At 42.0% G+C, this 17,330-nt stretch overlaps 4 protein-coding genes across 5 annotated transcripts in view; 2 read left to right on the forward strand and 2 right to left on the reverse strand.

Annotated features, from left to right (window-relative positions):
- map3k9 (mitogen-activated protein kinase kinase kinase 9) overlaps window positions 1-1,778 on the forward strand; it is an 18,424-nt gene extending 16,646 nt beyond the window's left edge. Inside the window, exon 11 of the mRNA XM_042073361.1 lies at window positions 1-1,778. This exon is cut by the window's left edge and continues 1,363 nt beyond it. The gene's annotated coding sequence lies outside the window, so the exon portion shown is untranslated.
- Window positions 1,779-6,148: 4,370 nt separating this feature from the next.
- Window positions 6,149-9,756, reverse strand: LOC121693731 (tetratricopeptide repeat protein 9A). Its single transcript, XM_042073370.1, has 3 exons — window positions 8,904-9,756; window positions 8,267-8,449; window positions 6,149-6,861 (listed from the first exon to the last, which is right to left on the reverse strand). The coding sequence occupies exons 1-3, from the start codon at window positions 9,346-9,348 to the stop codon at window positions 6,779-6,781; spliced, it is 711 nt and encodes a 236-aa protein (XP_041929304.1). The 5' UTR covers window positions 9,349-9,756; the 3' UTR covers window positions 6,149-6,778.
- A 3,011-nt stretch (window positions 9,757-12,767) lies between these two features.
- mrpl9 (mitochondrial ribosomal protein L9) lies at window positions 12,768-13,887 on the reverse strand. The gene has a single exon (XM_042073366.1). The coding sequence runs from the start codon at window positions 13,865-13,867 to the stop codon at window positions 13,088-13,090; it is 780 nt and encodes a 259-aa protein (XP_041929300.1). The 5' UTR covers window positions 13,868-13,887; the 3' UTR covers window positions 12,768-13,087.
- A 112-nt stretch (window positions 13,888-13,999) lies between these two features.
- Window positions 14,000-17,043, forward strand: med6 (mediator complex subunit 6). 2 transcript variants are annotated; one of them, XM_042073368.1, is made up of 8 exons: window positions 14,000-14,102; window positions 14,484-14,646; window positions 14,785-14,876; window positions 15,024-15,106; window positions 15,324-15,432; window positions 15,567-15,682; window positions 16,096-16,123; window positions 16,479-17,043. In XM_042073368.1, the coding sequence occupies exons 1-8, from the start codon at window positions 14,081-14,083 to the stop codon at window positions 16,607-16,609; spliced, it is 744 nt and encodes a 247-aa protein (XP_041929302.1). In that variant the 5' UTR covers window positions 14,000-14,080; the 3' UTR covers window positions 16,610-17,043. The 2 variants fall into 2 exon arrangements, with proteins under 2 accessions (XP_041929302.1, XP_041929303.1); XM_042073369.1 differs by having other exon boundaries at window positions 14,032-14,102; window positions 14,487-14,646.
- The last annotated feature ends 287 nt before the right edge of the window (window positions 17,044-17,330 follow it).

A 17,330-nucleotide genomic window follows, 5' to 3' on the forward strand; every position in this document is an offset into this window, starting at 1 on the left:
CCCACCCTCGCCCTGTAACAAAGTTGCGCGGTAAATCGCAAAGCATGATCTATTTTAGCATTTGGCTGTGTTAATAATGCCAGATCCTGTACCTCACGTCTGGTTAAGTATGAAGTGTTATGTGCTATTTATGCCAAGTCCTGACACAGTGCTGGTATTACGTCACGCCTCAGTGAGCCAAGGCTTGCGTTTCTATCTGCACTGTATGCACAGCTGCACTGCTAGGGATCGTTTCAGTGGTCCCAAAGGCTGTCCCTGATTGGCTGCCAGCACGCAGAGAAAGTGATGTCACTTTTGCTTTACATGTTTACTTCATGATTGTGCATCTTTTTTTTACTCAGACTAGAAAGGAAAAAAGTGCATTTCTTTGTCAGCATCATGAATGTAATGATTTTTTTTACAAACAAGACAAGTTCCGTTTTGTTAAAGCATCTTGATTCTCTGTTTTCTGAAGGCCCAGCTGTGGCCCTGTGCTGAATGTCGTCACACCTTGTTTTGTTCACTTTTTGTCAAATGCACTCCAGTTCACCTCTGTGTGCCCTGTTCCCAATCTGTCTATCTAACACAGACACAAACACACACACATACACACACACACAGACACACACACACACACACATACACACACACACACACACACACATGGCAACACATACAGCGATCCTTAACGTAAGGAAACAGATGTGTCTAGCTGACACAGAGATCCAACGTGAGAAGTCCTGGAGCCCCCGGCAGAGTTGGGAGGCTGTCTGAAATGCCGGCTCGTCTGTCAGACACTCCGTCTGACAGAACACACTCCCACCAGGCCCCCCCCCGTGAGCGCTCAGCTGCAGCGCAACGGCTGAAACACACACACACACACACACACACACACACACACACACACACCTGCACACTCACACACAGCACACCAGACAACAAGGGGAAAAAAACTCCCAACGACTCTTGAAAAGACGTCCAACACGCTGCTACACAAGGCAGGCTGGAGATGGACCGTTTGGACAAACTGTGTGTGTAAGAATGTGTGTGAGCTCCCAGGACACATGCAGTGTAGCAACAGACAAGTAGGAGACCAAACAGCCCAGGAGGCATCAGACTTTTAGTGTTTGTGAACATATTTATGTATGTATGTATGTATGTATGCATTTATTTATTGAATTCATTATTTATTCTTTCACTATGTTTTTATCAATTTTATTTTTTTATATTTATTTTTATTCTTGCCTTTACTGATTTTTTTTTAAAGCCTCAAAGCTGACATAAAGACGTTTACACTTTATTTGCATTGGTAATGGACTGCAGACATAGGTAACATTATTTTGTTTCTCTGTGTGACTAATTGGGAAGAAGGTTTCGTCTGAAAAAATGGACATGCCCCCAGAGACATGCAAGACAAGGACAGAACACAGACACGCCATTCCTTTTGTACAGCGTGATGGATGAACAGGTTTTTTAAGTGATTCCCGGGGAGGACTTTGAAGGATCACGCAAATTGCTTCTCCCTTTCCCGAATGAACGCAAATCTAGATAATGTGAATTCAATCATGTGAACCTTTGAGATCTGGGTGGGTGCGAGCAAGCAAGCCTGATGCCACATTAGAGAGATTGTGCACTGATTGATCAGTGATTTGACTTTGGTTTCATTGATTTGACCTTGTGATGGAGATCTGACCTTGTGATGGGGGTCATGCAGGGGCCAGTGGGGTGAGGCGGAGGACTGTGTTTGTGGGTGGGACTGACATGCTGTATTAGGACCTGTGTTTGCACCGGAGCACATAGACCTGTGTAAAAATCATAGTAAAAAATACATGAAACAAGTCTCTACAACCCTTTTTGTGTGTTAATGTGCAAGCAATGATGTAAAGGTATCTTGAAGGAGCCTAACTGAAAAAGAAGCGTTTTTCGGAGTAACCCCATGTTAATCTGTTCCCCATTCAGAGGCCTCCCTGAAATGGCAACAAAGTTGTTCTTACAGTATATTTGAGCCTTTATTAGGTTCTTAAATCTATATTAGACAATATGATTTAGTATAATAGCATAGATACAGTAGGGTAATTTTGTCATGGAAACAGGCCTGTCCAAATAACAGTTAGTATGTAACGTGAGCCAAAGCTACGGTCATGTGGAGTGCTTCATGTTTTCTTTTTCTCTTAGTTCTTCATTTGTGTCTTTCATCAACAGAGACTCGTCTGAGGCTCAGACAGAAACCAAACTGCGAGGTTTGTTGCTGCACATTGTAACCATGGTAACAAACAGGCCAAGGAGGGTATACTATTTTTATCGAGAGAGTTTCCTGCTCTTTGTTTCAAAAAGTAATAGTGATCCAGCTCAGCATGTTTACACGCCAACACAAACAGTCAGTTAATGTCCTCACAACTGAGCTTATTTAGTATGTTAAACGAGAACAATCAAGAGGATTGTTTTTCTCTGTAACTCCTGCCAGATAAGGAGATTTAAGTCTTCACCTGAGATTTCACATCTGTTCATGTGAGACACATGTTCATTCCTTAGTTCTGGCGTTGATGTGGGCCTGTTCTGGCGTTGATGTGGGCCGATATGGAAAACGGAGGACAACAACAAACCACAGCTGTGGCCCACAGGGTATGAAACTCAAGCCTAATGATGAGATGGCTGTCACACACACTCTCTCTCACGCACACACACACAGACAGGGAAACATAACACTCAAACCAGCACAAGCTGTCTGACATACACATGCATAGACACACACACAGACAGAAGCTGACAAACCAACACACACACACACAGCACAGTCGAGGGACATCTTAGGGGAATTTGAGCCTGCTTCCCATGGCTCTTTGTTGTTGTGGTACAGCCACGTCACCCATCACTAGTCACAGCTGTGGTTGCCGTGGTAATGCCTCAGCGCAGACCTCAGTATGTTTATGCTGAGTGCATGGTGAGATTCTGTTATTCAGAGACGGGTATAGGGGCTAGGTGGAGGGATCCCAAGCCGACTTATTTAAACGCTCTCTGCTATCTGTTCAGTGAGAAACATTCATCCTGCAGTAAAGTCATTGGCACAGAACTGTTGGATTTCTGTTGTGCTTGTGTGTGTGTGTGTGTGTGTGTGTGTGTGATGGAGGGTGAGTAAGACCATTCCAAGAAAGATAAAAGACACAGATGGGAGACACTGCAATTGTGTGTGTGTATATATGTGTGTGTGTGTGTGTGTGTGTGTGTGTGTGGAGGGGAGAGAAAGCGCATAACCCTTTGCTGTATAACACAATTAATGAGACAAAGAGCATGAAATGTGATCCCCCTACAATCTGCTTCTCTGGAGCTACTGGAGGGAGAGTGATGCTGCATTTCTCTAAGGTGGGGGCTACATGGTCTTAAAGAACAATCCAGAAAATCAGTTCCCCTCCAACCCCAAGCCACAGTGGCCTACACACAAAGTGTGCAAAATGAGACATGACCACAACTTTTTGATAACAATCAGCACACTTTTAATTTATTCAACATACACATACGTATCACAACAAAAGGACATTTTTGCTTATGGTGCTTTCTTAAGATGACATGCTCGTCAACAATGCCTGGGGGAATTTGGGAAGGGGGTGGGTAGGCATGTGCAACCAAGCTTAGCAAACACACACGACCACTATCGGCTGCATGATCAGACGGCTGAAACATCCGTGCACTTCCAAGAGGAAGGAAGGAAGGAACGAAGATCCTTGGGAGAAAAAGTTGATACGCCTCAAGGCAGGAGCGAGATAGAAAAGAACAAGTCCACACAACGCCTCTGTCTAGGAGATAACAACGCTTGATCGTCATGGCTGATGATGGTGTACTGATGCGTTGTGGCGCTGAGCTCACTCACAACGAAAGGCCAGTTGAAGCATTCCAAAAATAACGCATCCAGTAAACAGGTTCTGTAGCGCATAAAACACTGCAGAACTTGACAACATATTTATTTACAGGGTTCCTACACATTTTCCATTTCAAAATTCCATCATTTTTCCATACTCAAATTTTCAAACTTCTCGGTAGATTTTTCTTACCATATTCTAGATATTGTCAATGGAGCGTTCTACTAGCATTGTGAATAGCTGTATAATAATGTTTATTATTTTTTTGTTAAATATTATTATATTTATATTGTTATAAATTATTTGTTTGCAATAACAGTTTATCAGATAATGCAGTATCCATGTCTTGGTAACTTTTATCAAAAAAGTCTACCAGTGTTTTAGCTGAAAAAAGCAGAGCTACGCAAACAAACCAGTGCACAATGGTATAGGGCACGTGCATAAAACAGGGGTTCTCGATTTGGTTTTGTTACCAGGGTCCCCTTGTGGGAGAGATTTTTTTTCTGAGGACCCCCGTTCAATTGTATCTTGATGATGTGGACTGACAGTTAAGCTACACAACAGTAGGAATGGTTCATGATGACCTGAGTGAAGTGATTAGTACTGTAGATGCAATAGTCTGGAAACATAAATATTTCTCCATACCCATGTTTCTTTTTTCCATACTTATCTAGACCTGGAAATTATTCAAATCAAATTCCATACTTTTCCAGGTTTTCCATACTGCGTAGGAACCCTGTATTTACTACACTATGTGCACCATAGGGTTTAATGATGGAGGGTCCCCCATATGCCATCAGTCTTCATAACACACCAACCTCCACCTAGTATTTCCATCTGTTTTTCAGTCTTCTGCTTTCTGCTGAGAGAATAATGCCTTATCCTTCCTTAAACAGGCTGTTAGGGTTTGTGCGAGGTCTGGGGGAATGCTCCAAATAGCCTATGGACTCAAAGGCAGTACTGCTCACAATAAAACACACAACTATTACCAGGAAGGTGGATCTAGTGAATCTGGCCTTCCTTCACCACCAGCGATTTGTGGCAAAGCACTGCGGCAAAGTGTAGTAGTACCATAACGACATGCTTCTGTACGGTAGCGTTATCACAGACTAAAGCCCCCAGTGCTCCCTGCTGCTGCTGCGGCTGCACGTTGAGGGATGTACGTAAATAACACAGTGATTGATTATACTTGAGACTCCCATCACGCTGCCCCTGCACCACCCCTGACCGAGGCTGACTATGGCATGGGTGTGAGCCGGCACAGGGCCAGCGCAGGCGATGGCAGCTAAAGCCATAAAGCCATAACAAGCTGCTGTCATGTGGAACCGTGGGCTCAGAAGGTGACAAAGACAAATTGGAGGATGCTGGACAGATGTCCGCACAGAGCCATGCATCCTGTCCACCTTCTGATGACAACATTCATCACCGTCGCTTGGACCCTAGCAGACTCTTGCAGAGGCATGAAGCAAAGCTCATAAGTATAAGTGGCCTTAGAGGATCGGTGATGCAGGGGCAGACCAGGACAGGCTGCCCATAACAGACAGGCGGCATGTTTGAAGGGTAGAAACACATGTGGACCACCACTGGTGGTCACCTGGTTAGACCACCCTAATCCAAAAATATCTGGACATACCAAACTTTTTTTTTTTAAAAAGCATCATAGTGAAACTTCCAAGAGACTGTATGCTCTGACACTTGAGTGTATTTTGTACATCCAGCTATATGGCAAATATACATTTCAACTGAATTCCTTTCGAATGAGTGACACAAGTGTAAAGCTTGCTGTTAGGACAAAACAGATAAAACAGTCAAATTCAGTGTACAGCAAAAGCATTAGATTACAACCTAGGCTATTGTAAACACAGAGGGCGTAAGTTCTCCTTCATCACTACAACACATTGGCTCTACAGATTCAGTTAGACATTTTCATAGTTGTGCTCCCTCTCTAGTAAACTCTGTGGACCTTGTGAAGCACAGTGTTATTATTAACACACAACAGTGTTATTATCAACACACAACACCTTTAGTTGTGGAATGTCAGGCATATCCATCCATCCATCTATCCACTCATTCAACGTTTCATTCATGCTCTCACACATTGACAATGTTAGTGCATGTCCTCAAGCCCTCTATGACGAGTAACTACAGTGTTGGCCTTAGCGCACCTTTTGTGCTGGCACGCTTTTTCGACTGGTACCAGTCCGAGTTGCACCATATGAACTGGCAGTGATAACTCATGCTCTTCCAGACTGATGAGCTTAGTCATGCTTTGCACACTCATTGTTGTGACATTAACAGGAGGGGGCAAAGCTGGCATGGCGGCGCTGCTCAACCATAAAAAACAAACAATTAACATATAGGCCATAGATTGATACAACACGGATACAGTAATGCTTGCTCTTTTTGCCTATTATGGGGGCGGTTATGGTCATGTGGGTGTGTATGTGTTATAGGGTAAGAATAGGTGTTGTTCACATATCCAAAACAAACATGACAGCCTGCAGGCAGGAGAGACAGAAGAGAGTGAAGTGGAAATAATAGGAAACATATGCATTTCCTGTTCTGACCGATTGCTGCCCAGTTCACAATTCACTGACCTCCCCTGAAGCCCAGTAGGAGGCAGAGGCAACACCTTTGTTAATTAGCTCGCTAGTTTCGAATCGGCCATTGTTAAGAACCTAGCAATGCCTCCTAAAAATCAGAACGTGAGATCTGCCTGTGTTAGCAGGGCTCGTGCTCTGTTGCAGCTTCGCTCTCTGTTCAGATGGAGATGTATGCAGGAATGCATGCAGGATAGGGCGGTCAGCTGTGAAAGCTAAGGGCAGTGATACATGTGTTTGAGAGGGACAGAACACAGTGTAGGGATGGCAGCATTACAGGTGAGGCCCCTGTCGTTTTTTTGTTGTTGTCGTTGTTGTTGTTGTTTCTGTTGATTTCTTCTTCTTTTACGAGTCCTCCTTCTTTTCTTTCGGGGTACTGCGTCGTATCTTCATCTCCGTCAGCTGGATGTAGCGAATCACGTTGGTGTCTGAATTGCAAAGCCAGGAAGTGATAGTGATTGGGTTACTCAAAGAAATCTAACTCAAAAGAATACTGTACATTGCTAGTGGAAAAATGAAAGGCCTGATCAAAACAAGTTTTTGGGCCTCCCATCAATATGTGTACAGTGTAAATCTCTAGGTTTCTCATGTTCTGACATCTACACGTAATCACTTTTAGCTCTACTTTGGCCTTAATCAAAGATCCATAGCTTAAAAGAGACAATCTATAAAACAATCTTGAATAGCTGTGTGGTCTGACCCCAAATCAGCACAGGAAACACAACATCTCTGATGCCAACACCTTTGTTTGAACCACTCTCAAATCGCTGACACAGAGGAAACATACAGTGAGCATGCAGTCAATACCCTAATCTTTCTGGGGGTTTTTTTGCCTTTATTGACAGGACAGTCGAGAGTACACAGGAAACAGGTGGGAGAGCGATGGGGAGTGGGGTAGAGAAATGACCTCTGACTGGACTGAGCGTGGGTCCTCATTGGCACTGGTAATGTATGTTATTAGAGACGCCAACACCACTGCACTGGGGCTCCCCCACATACCCAAATCTTATTACGAGGCTTGCCCATAGTTTCCATTTCATTCATCCTGTACGCTATCTTTGTTATGGCAGCATGTGGAGAGAAAATCAAAGTGCACTCTGGGAATGTAATCGGCTCTTTGGATGTCCCTGTATGACCCTATAGTGTTTATGTGCATGCTATTTTATAAAGAATAATACAGGAAAAGTTTGTTAAACTTGTCGTCACAACGCTAGTAGAGTAACAGCAATAGTCCTATATCTAAGATCTGTGAAAAATAATTATTCATAGGCAACCATTTTGTAAATAATGTGATGCCTTAGGAAAAAATCATACTATGAAATGACCATTTATTAATAAAAGTGAAAGTCTAAGAAACCTACCTCAAGCAAATCAGTGTGAAATCAAAAACGCTAGTTTTACTTGTTTGCTATTTGCTCATTAAACTGTCTCTTTAAAATGTGTTGTTATTTTCTAGAAAAAAATAATGTCTGTGGAGAACCGCGAGATCTGAACTCAACTGTATAGGGTTGTAGAGTGAAGTTATGTAACCACTTGTCTGCACATAAAGGTCATAATGTTTAAATGGAATAAACACTGTGAATGTGAATGCTTTTGCAGATAACAGAATTGATTTGGACTTTTGGTGGAAGGCCAATTTTCAGTTGTCCCTGTGTGCTTTTACTCAATCTAAGGCATGGCCAGGCTATGTGTAGTAAAAGCTTTGGGGTATTTGAGGTCCAAGTTCAAGACCCAAGGAATATGAATTTGTTTTTAAAGGAGCCCTGAAGAATTTATCTGAAGGCTGTTTGTGGAAGGTACCGGTCGATTTTCTGAGAACTGCACTGCACTCACCTGAAGGTTCTTGTTTGTGCGATTCCTTCAGGTAATACAGCGCCTTGTTGAAGTCGCCCAGGTGATAGTAGGCAACTCCAGAGCGATAAAGGGCTTTAAAGTTCTCCCCCTCTTTTCGAAGCACCTTCAAACAGTACTCCTTCACCCGCTCATAGTTCACCAACTCCATCTGCAGGAGACAGGCTGACGCAAAGGTACAGAGGAAAACACTGAGAATTCAAAAGGGAATTTCGCAACAACACCATATCACACACCCTAAACCCAGACTTCTCACAGATCAGTAGCCTACTCATCCACCGTTTTTTCCCCTTTCCTTGTTTTGTCATTAATGTTTTAACTCATTTTTGCGCACGTGCGTAAAAATCTGATTCGATTTATCTGCGATGAATCCAACTGGGGACATGAACACCAGCAGCAGCGCTTGTTATGTGTTTTAGTCTGATGTGAGCCAGTGCGTCTGGGAAACGATGATGACGAGCAGAGCGATGATGTAAGCGGGAATGGACAGACACTACTTCAAGCCCCTCATGACTTTGCATGCATTATACATTGACCATACGTTTATGACATTGCTTACGATGCTTATATTTTGCTTATGAGAGCCAATGTAAAGTGAAGTTTAAGGACACATATTTACCCGCTAAACTGTTGTAACACTCAAGTTCCGCGTTTTCCACGGCCCCTTTCTGCTCCTCCGTCAAAGACGCCTTGCTTATCGTGGACAGCACGGAGGAGGGTGACTTAGAGCCAGTGTCAGGATCCCCGAGAACTCGACACAAGCCTTTCATCTCTAGCAAAGCGCGGTGGTACTTCCCGATAGCTTCCCGGTATTTCTTATCTTTGTAGCATTGCGTGGCTTGAGTCTTGAAGTCAAGCGCACGTCTCACCAGATCCGCCGGATCGTTGCGCGGCGGTTGTTTCTCCATGGAGGTTCCATGGTGACGCGAGTGCTGTTGGTAGTAGCGAACGTCCCTGTGAATGGGCTGCCGCTGAGGAACGCTGATATTGCCGCTGCTAAGGACTCCTCCTGCTCCGTTGTCCGCGCGGCAAACCGCATCATACCCACCCTGGTCCAAACTCATGATGTCTTTCCCCCAAAGAAGAAATATTTCAGTGAAAAATAATACGGAGCTAGTTCATACAGTCAAACGCAAACGATGAATTCGACTAAATGTAGGATAAACATGTGCCCGCCTCTAATGTTGCAGCTGGGTCTGTGAGCTCGCACCATCTCCGCGCGCCTACATCTCGATTAAGTAAAGTGCTGTAACAACGAAGGTTTCTCTGACGACGCGTGATTGTGGTAGACGCAATACAGTCATGATTGTCATGGGTAAAATATGTGTGATGCTTTACCGTCTAGAATCAATAAAAGCCCTATTAACGGATGAATCACGCTCCTGAGTAGCTCTCACGACCCTCTCCTTCTACCGTTGACAGTAAATGAATCCTCACGTACAGGACCAGACGTGTCCCGATGCGGCGCTCGAGCTGCGAACCGTCAGCGTGGAATGTAGTCTTAGCAGATGAAGCCAAACAAATGCGTTCAGCACGCTGCGCGCTCTCGCCTCTCAAAATATTGATTTAAAGTAGGCAAATATGGAAAAAAGCATATATCTACCTGGTATCTCAATCAAATTCTAAGTAGGAGTAAGACACTTTATTCTAGGCCTAACCTTTATCTTAATCATCATTATAATATATGGGAGTGAGGCAATAGGCTAGATTAAATGGAGCATCTGGGAAGCTTTAAACGCTGTTTCATAGTTCAAAATAGTTTTGTAATAAATTAATAATAAAACAACGCAAACATGTTTTACATTATGCCTACTACAACAAAGTTTTATCACAAAACTGATGAGTTTTGAACATCTCATACAATATTCCAGTTGCTGACCATCCCTTTTCTGATGCAGCAATATGAGAATATATGATGTTGATGTCAAATAGGGGAAGAAATGTTGAGGCATTTGGACATGCATGCTTTCCTAGCAATCAGTGTAGGCAACTGAGCAGTAATGCAGCTGTTTGTGGTGATAGGGTGTGTCTAAATTCTCTCTCTCGCTCTCTCTCTCTCACACACACACACACACACACACACACACACCACATGATTAGCTGGTAGAAAGTCGTACTTATATAGCTCAAAAAATAGTTACCCATGAGGAAATAAGCAGCATCATAGCCACGATTCACAAATGTTTTAAGCATTACGCTGAAATGAAATATTCAACAAATCATACTTATCAAAGAATCATACAAACCATTTCAGTTGCAGTGATTCACAGGCACCGGCCATTTAACACAGAACTTAGGCTATTATAATTTGTGTGAAAGCAATCTGCTGTGGCATCTGAGTTACACAACCTCATTAAGCTGGCAATTAGATTTTGCTGCTCGTAAAGGAGAACTGTGAAGGAGAGAGTGCACTATTCATCAAATGTTTTCAGTGTGGCAAGCTAATAACACAAATCTAAAGTAACACTCAGGGCCAGATGTACTAACGTTTTTGCGCCCACCTTAGACGTATTTTATTTGCAACATGCAGGTAAAAACATGGCGAGGTATGTACAAACAGCCACACTGAGGAAAAAGTGCAGACTGCCTATCGCGGGAGCTGAAAATGGCTATTTGCGCTTTTCCGTGTCATGCATTAATAGGAGAGTCAAAGGAAAGTGGCAGTATAGGGCAAACACAGGGGAGGACAAGTGCTAACAGCAATTGATTAGGTATTCCGCCATATGTATGAAAAACCTGTTCTGTTTTGCAGTGAAAAACTTGCACCTGTGTTAAAAGCAGGCGTAATCCAAATCGCAGTTAAATGCGTCAATTAGAGAAAACTTTTAGAGACAGCTGAATCAGTATTCAGAGCAAAGGTATTCTTCATTGCACTATGTCAAAAGCAACCTTAACTTTTGTTTGCGTAATGAAGTGACAGCTTCCCCGCAATATGGCAAAGCTCAGTGTTCGCTTTCTGCGCATAGAAAAACTCGGTATTAGCGCTTTCTCTGTACATCCTCAGTATCTCAAATCCAACTTGTGGCGCTAAAAGACACACAGGTGCTTTTATTAACACATTCTCTCTCTCTCTCTCTCTCGTGTGTAGAGAGGAGGAAAGAGACTGCAGCTCGAATGCAACTTTTCCCCTGTGGGTGTAAGCCCATGTTGGATAATGACCATGGCCTGTAACCTTTGACTCAAAATAGACGTGGCATGTTTGTGTGTGTGCGTGTGTGTGTGCATGTGTGTGTGTGTGCATGTGCATGTGTGTGCGTGTGTGTGAATGGAGAAAATGACTAAGAGTCAAACCAAAAATAAAGCCACCCAAAAATCATTGCAAATACCTGATGTATCCTTGATATGTAATAATTTAATCTGCTTTAATTACATGTATATGGTCTCATCAGAACAACTGAATAATAATGGTTTGTTGAGATGAGAGATTCTCAAGCTTTTTGGGGCTAAAGTACACCAAAGATCAAACTCTTTAACTGTCAATGGTCAAACTTAAAATACCAAGGCTTATTGTTGCTGATTGAATAGTCTCACACAGTGTTATAAATAGGCTATAATGGGGGTGTTCATTCTTATGCCCATTTTGTTTCTACAGTGTCCATGAGCTGAGACCACATGCAGCAACATGTTCACATGATGTTGACTGAGCTGCATAATAGAGCTGTAGCCCATTAGGCTGTTTTATAACAACTATTTTATGAGACTGTATAAAAACACATTGGGCTCCTCAAAATTCCATGATCCATCTCACTTTGCGTAACGGCGCGTTGGTTATGATTGGGAACCACTAGTTTAGATTATGCCCAAAAATGTTGTACAGTGTAGTAAATGATATATAGCTTAACATATTCACATACATACCGACATCAATGTCAACAAAAGAAGATGTTGACTTTTTGTTTTGCTGCAAGTCAGATCCTATGAAGAAAGCTTTTGAAACATTTTTTTTTAAATGACCTTGCAAATGCTTTATTAGATCAAGTTCTGGCATGTTGTTTGGCCCTCAAGACCAACTGAACAGGTCAACACATCAACACAAACTCAACTGTGCCTCCTGAAGTGTAGTTAGGCCTACTTGTGTTGTTTTGGTGTACTGTAGATGTGTTTCAACTTTCAAATATGATCAAGAATTAGCAACATAATGTGAAAAAACTAACCATTTTATATGTAGGCCTACGTACTTATGTATTTTTATGTAGCATTTGTTTAACACCTATGCAGATATATAACACCAGAAATGTGTCTAGAACACTGAACTGGACTGTCTTGATAAATGCACACAGAACTGTACCAGATTGTGTCCTGTAAAACGCTGTACACTGGACCGTGTCTTGTAATAAGCCGTATAGAACACAATGCAAGTCGATCAGTGCCAGTGAGGTATTCTGATTTTACAGAATTAAGTTATAAACTTTGCCTCTTTGACACTAGATAGATTAGTCTTCTGCAGGAAATAGTGTGTGCTTGACACAAATGACACAGAAAATCATTGACAACATATTTTAATAGCACATAAATCCTCATTAGGCAATGGTTAAGGAAGAAAGATGGTCCCATTGTCGTTTCTGCCATGTATCCTCCCTATAGCATCTTTCAGCTCTACCTATAAAGATGCTGAGTGTGAAACTGATGCATTTCTTGACAAAACAAGCTGTTAGGCCAGATGCATAATGCTCACTCATGAGATCACCCCTGTCAGCATAGAATACATTTATAGGCCCAAAATGAAAGATGTTATGGATCTTCATGTCACCATTTTTTTTTTTGAGAAACTGTCCATATGACCATTTTCTGGTAATGTTATGCCTATAATTGTGTATTCTGGTCTTCATTAGAAGGTGAAGACCCTTCCGCTTTTGTATCAGGACTCGGTTCTTGTCCTCGTCTCCTCAGCTGTCTGGGTTTATAATCCTCATGAGATTTAACTGATAAAGTAATGCGGACGGTGTCGACCCCATTAATAGTCACTTCGCACCAAGTCTCCCCCACAGTGGTGATTGGCTCATCTGGAAGCGTAAGGGCATGCGTTGGTACTACAACCCCAAGTTCTGTCTGGAAATACCTGCAGACAATCTCCTTGGATATATGGTAGTCCATGGATGTGTTAATAGGGACTTCGAGCTTTGCATTCCTCAAGAACTCCAAAGTCTTTTGTCCAGTGCGAGTCTGAATCCGGTCCTCTGGCTTTCCCTCCCGCAGTTGCCTTTTCTCTTCGGTAAACATTTCCAGGTTTTCTGGTGAGGGGTACACTGCCAGGCCCTGAGGTAAAAGCTTGTTTCGGCCCAACGACTTTGCCACAAACACGGTATCACCCCGGCCTCCAAGCTTAGGCACTGTCTGTGTAAGAAGGAGCTCCATCTTCTCTTTAGAACCATGTTTGGTGTCCTCGACAAGTCGGTATACACGGTGACGTCGTGGATTAAGTCGAGGTGGGCTACCTTCTTTAGACAGTGGAACTTGCCACCATCTTTCGACAATAACTGTATTTCTGCTGGCTGTTTGAGATAAATTCTGCACCGTGCATGCCGCTAGTCTACTCCACATGCCTATCATATGACAGGTGTTCCTTTTAACTAGCCCAAACATATTTCACTGCGTAATCTAACCTTCAACACGTTCGGGTCAATGTTTGCTTACATCAAAGGTAGACAAACAGTGCACAAAATAAAATGAATAACGACCCGTTTGATTTCTCATGTGCTGCTAACATGGGGTCACTTACATTAGCTTCCTTGGTTGTCGCCTTTGTAGGAACGTCACCTTTTTACATCATCATTGTGCGCCGCTATCACATCCAAGATGGCGTCGGTGGACTTAAGAGGTAAAAAATAGTAATTTTGTTAGGTTTTTGGACAAACGGCTGTACACAATGTATTTTCATAAAATATAGGTTGTGCGGAAATGCCATAGAAATCTTCATACATATGTTGCCTTACTTTTGAGGACTGCAGTCAAAATCCAGAGCTGAAGCTTGTTAATTTACTTGCTAACGTTAGCCAACAGATAGTGCTACGTTATTTCCCAAAGGAAATAGCTAAACATCAGTTTGTCCATATCTTCACAGTATGCATACCACTAGATTGATTATATTTTAACACGGTGTGCAAATAGTTAGCCTATAACTTGAACCTGAATTTGCAAGGAATACGACTATTCGTGATGGGCAATTTTCCTAACACTGTATTATTGTATACATTTTTAGCAGATAACCTCTTGGGAATATCATGGGTTGATAGTGGGTGGGTACCCATTCTCAACCCCGGTAATGTCCTGGACTATTTTTCCGAAAGAAGCAACCCATTCTACGACCGAACTTGCAACAATGAAGTTGTGAAAATGCAGCGGCTCACCCTGGACCACTTAAAGTAAGTCTCTGAACACTATTGCGCAACATGTTTACAGGAGTAATTAATACACCTGGTTGATTTCTCCTCAGTTAATGTATTATGGTATTAGTCCTCTGATAGTTGTCAGATTTTAATTTCTTCTGTTCTGTTTGGTAGTCAGATGGTGGGAGTTGAGTATATCCTACTACACGTACAGGAGCCAATCTTGTACATCATCCGCAAGCAGCAGCGACAGTCGCCAACCCAAGGTAAGCATCACTGACAAATTTCCAATCTCCAGTCATTACACCTCAAAACATCTTCAGCTGCTGCATTAAATGCTACTCAGTAAAAAAAAAATTGTCAGTTGTAAAAGTTGTCAGTCAAAAATGGTGAACATCTGATTATGTCTCTAGTTATCCCCTTGGCGGATTACTACATCATAGCTGGTGTGGTCTACCAAGCACCAGACTTAGGATCAGTCATCAGCTCCAGAGTGGTGAGTGAAGGTGTCTGTGTGTTTTTTTGTGTGTTTTGTTGCCATTGTCTGCCATTTGGAACCACATTTTTGTTATTGTTTATGACTGTGTATCAACTTGTTAATTCCCAACTCTATGCATCAAATTCTGTGTGAATAGGTAAGATATTTGGAGATGATGTTTTCTTTTTGTCTGATTGTCTGTCCCCATCTTGTCTCCCTCTTCTTGTCTTTGTAGCTATCAGCTGTACACGGCATACAGTCAGCATTTGATGAAGCCATGTCTTACTGTCGCTACCACCCATCAAAGGGCTACTGGTGGAACTTCAAAGACCAGGAGGAGAAAGGTTAGACCACTTTTCCTGGCTTCATCTTTGTGCTCATTATAGATAACTTGTTCTTGCATGCTGGTGTGCTAATCTAAGAAATACTAAATGTTTGACTGCACAAAGTGCATTTACTTGGCCTTCATCATTTACAGAGAAATCCAAACCCAAGTCAAAGAAGAAGGAGGAGCCCAGTTCATTCTTCCAGAGGCAGCGAGTTGATGCTTTACTGCTAGACCTTCGGAACAAATTCCCCCCTACATACTACCAGGTCTGAAGACAGACATATTCATTACATATATTGTATACATGCTTTTATAACATGTATGGAACTATATTTTAGCAGACACTTTATCTAAAGGTTCTTAGCGAGTATTTACATATTGAGAATTTAACCTGTGGAGCACTGGCATAGTTATTGTAACAGTTACTTCTTATATACCTGTTGATACTACGTAGTCTTCATTGTCACTGGATATCATTTGTTCATGGTTGGTGGTGTCTGACTAAGTTTTAGAAGAACCTTCACGCTCTTTGACTGGTGCAGAGCAGCATTTCCTATATGCAGTGTGTGTGTTGGTCATCATCTGATCATTTAGTCATGTATGACCATATGGGAGGTGGATCACTAGCTTTTCATCAAATGTTTGCCTTTCCTCATCTCTTCCTTTCCGTTGTTTGCAGCCCAAACCGGGAGAAAAGCCTGTCCCGGGTAAGATGAGATTCTTTGCCTTGTGTTTATCCTTGTACATCACTGGCCTTACTAGGAGTCACGCTGTGAAGGATGAATAACCCTTTTAGATCATCTGGCTCTATAATGAAAAGGGTAGTATGGGGTTTAGAGAGTAGAACAACTCCATTATTTGTTCTATAATGATTTGTGAATGGGCATTATAAAGTAATTTTTTTTTAAATCAGGGACTCTGTGTTTTGTTTTAGCAACTATGACCTCACAATTGATTTCTGTCTGGCATACCCTTTTTACAAGCCATTTTCTGTCTACATTTATTTTAACTCTCTCTCTATCTATCTCTTTTCCTCTTCTCCCTCCCCTTCTCTTTTCTCAGTGGAGGTAAAGAAAGAATCTGATTTGCCTGCTGAAACGGTAAAACAAGAGGAGAGAGAGACGGCCAGCAAGACTCCAGCACCTGCCCCCCCAAGCAAGCCACCCCCTGAGAAACGAGCCAGGTTGCAATGATCTCTCACACACACACACACACACACACACACACACACACTGGACTCTGAGATAATGAGGATGGAGTTCCTAAGGACTGAGTTTGGAAAGGGATTACTGCACCTCAGGAATGCCTGACAGCATTTCAGATTTTGAAATATTTATAATGTCAAGGCTTTGTTTGTCTACCTTTTATATTATGACATTTTTTGTAAAAACACATGCAGGTATATAGTACAGGGAATAAACTTGGTCATGGTTTTCTTGGTCTAATGGCTCTATACGCAATCAATTGGACAATTTAAGGTTCATGAAAATTACATCTTTTTTGTGTCAAGAGTTTCTTCATTCAACTTTGTAAATTAATGAATGGTTTTGTTTTGTTTTGTATTTTTTGTCGGTGTTTGACAACCTTTTGATATATGTGAATAAATAGATGAAATAGAAGAAATGTACATGCTTTTTCCCTTTCAAATTCATGCATGAATGGTTTGAGCAAAGTAGACGTGTGACGCCATCTACTGGAAGAAATGTTTGACTATTTTTTTAAAGGACACTGAAGGCCAGATTTTTATCAAAACATTCTTTAGACACTAGTGAAAAGTGGTGAGATTATTTATTTATTTAACATGTGTTTGCATTCTTGACCACTTGGTTATATGGTATCTTTTTCCATTAACAAAGTTATTGATATACCTGTTTAGATTGTGGACATTTGAGGGCAATATTGTAAATGCAGTTG

The sequence above is a fragment of the Alosa sapidissima genome, chromosome 19 (genome assembly GCF_018492685.1).
Source record: "Alosa sapidissima isolate fAloSap1 chromosome 19, fAloSap1.pri, whole genome shotgun sequence".
NCBI lineage: Eukaryota > Metazoa > Chordata > Actinopteri > Clupeiformes > Clupeidae > Alosa > Alosa sapidissima.

What these genes read in the sequence shown, in the direction of transcription:
- med6 (XM_042073368.1), top strand. Translation starts at nt 14,081, where the DNA reads ATGGCGTCGGTGGACTTAAGAG. An exon ending in GGCGTCGGTGGACTTAAGAG is followed by an intron (nt 14,103 to 14,483) that starts GTAAAAAATAGT and finishes ATACATTTTTAG; the next exon opens with CAGATAACCTCTTGGGAATA. An exon ending in TCCCCCCTACATACTACCAG is followed by an intron (nt 15,683 to 16,095) that starts GTCTGAAGACAG and finishes CGTTGTTTGCAG; the next exon opens with CCCAAACCGGGAGAAAAGCC.
- LOC121693731 (XM_042073370.1), bottom strand. Translation starts at nt 9,348, where the DNA reads ATGAGTTTGGACCAGGGTGGGTATGATGCGGTTTGCCGCGCGGACAAC. An exon ending in GTGTTACAACAGTTTAGCGG is followed by an intron (nt 8,450 to 8,903) that starts GTAAATATGTGT and finishes CCTTTGCGTCAG; the next exon opens with CCTGTCTCCTGCAGATGGAG. An exon ending in GCACAAACAAGAACCTTCAG is followed by an intron (nt 6,862 to 8,266) that starts GTGAGTGCAGTG and finishes TTTGCAATTCAG; the next exon opens with ACACCAACGTGATTCGCTAC.
- mrpl9 (XM_042073366.1), bottom strand. Translation starts at nt 13,867, where the DNA reads ATGTTTGGGCTAGTTAAAAGGAACACCTGTCATATGATAGGCATGTGG.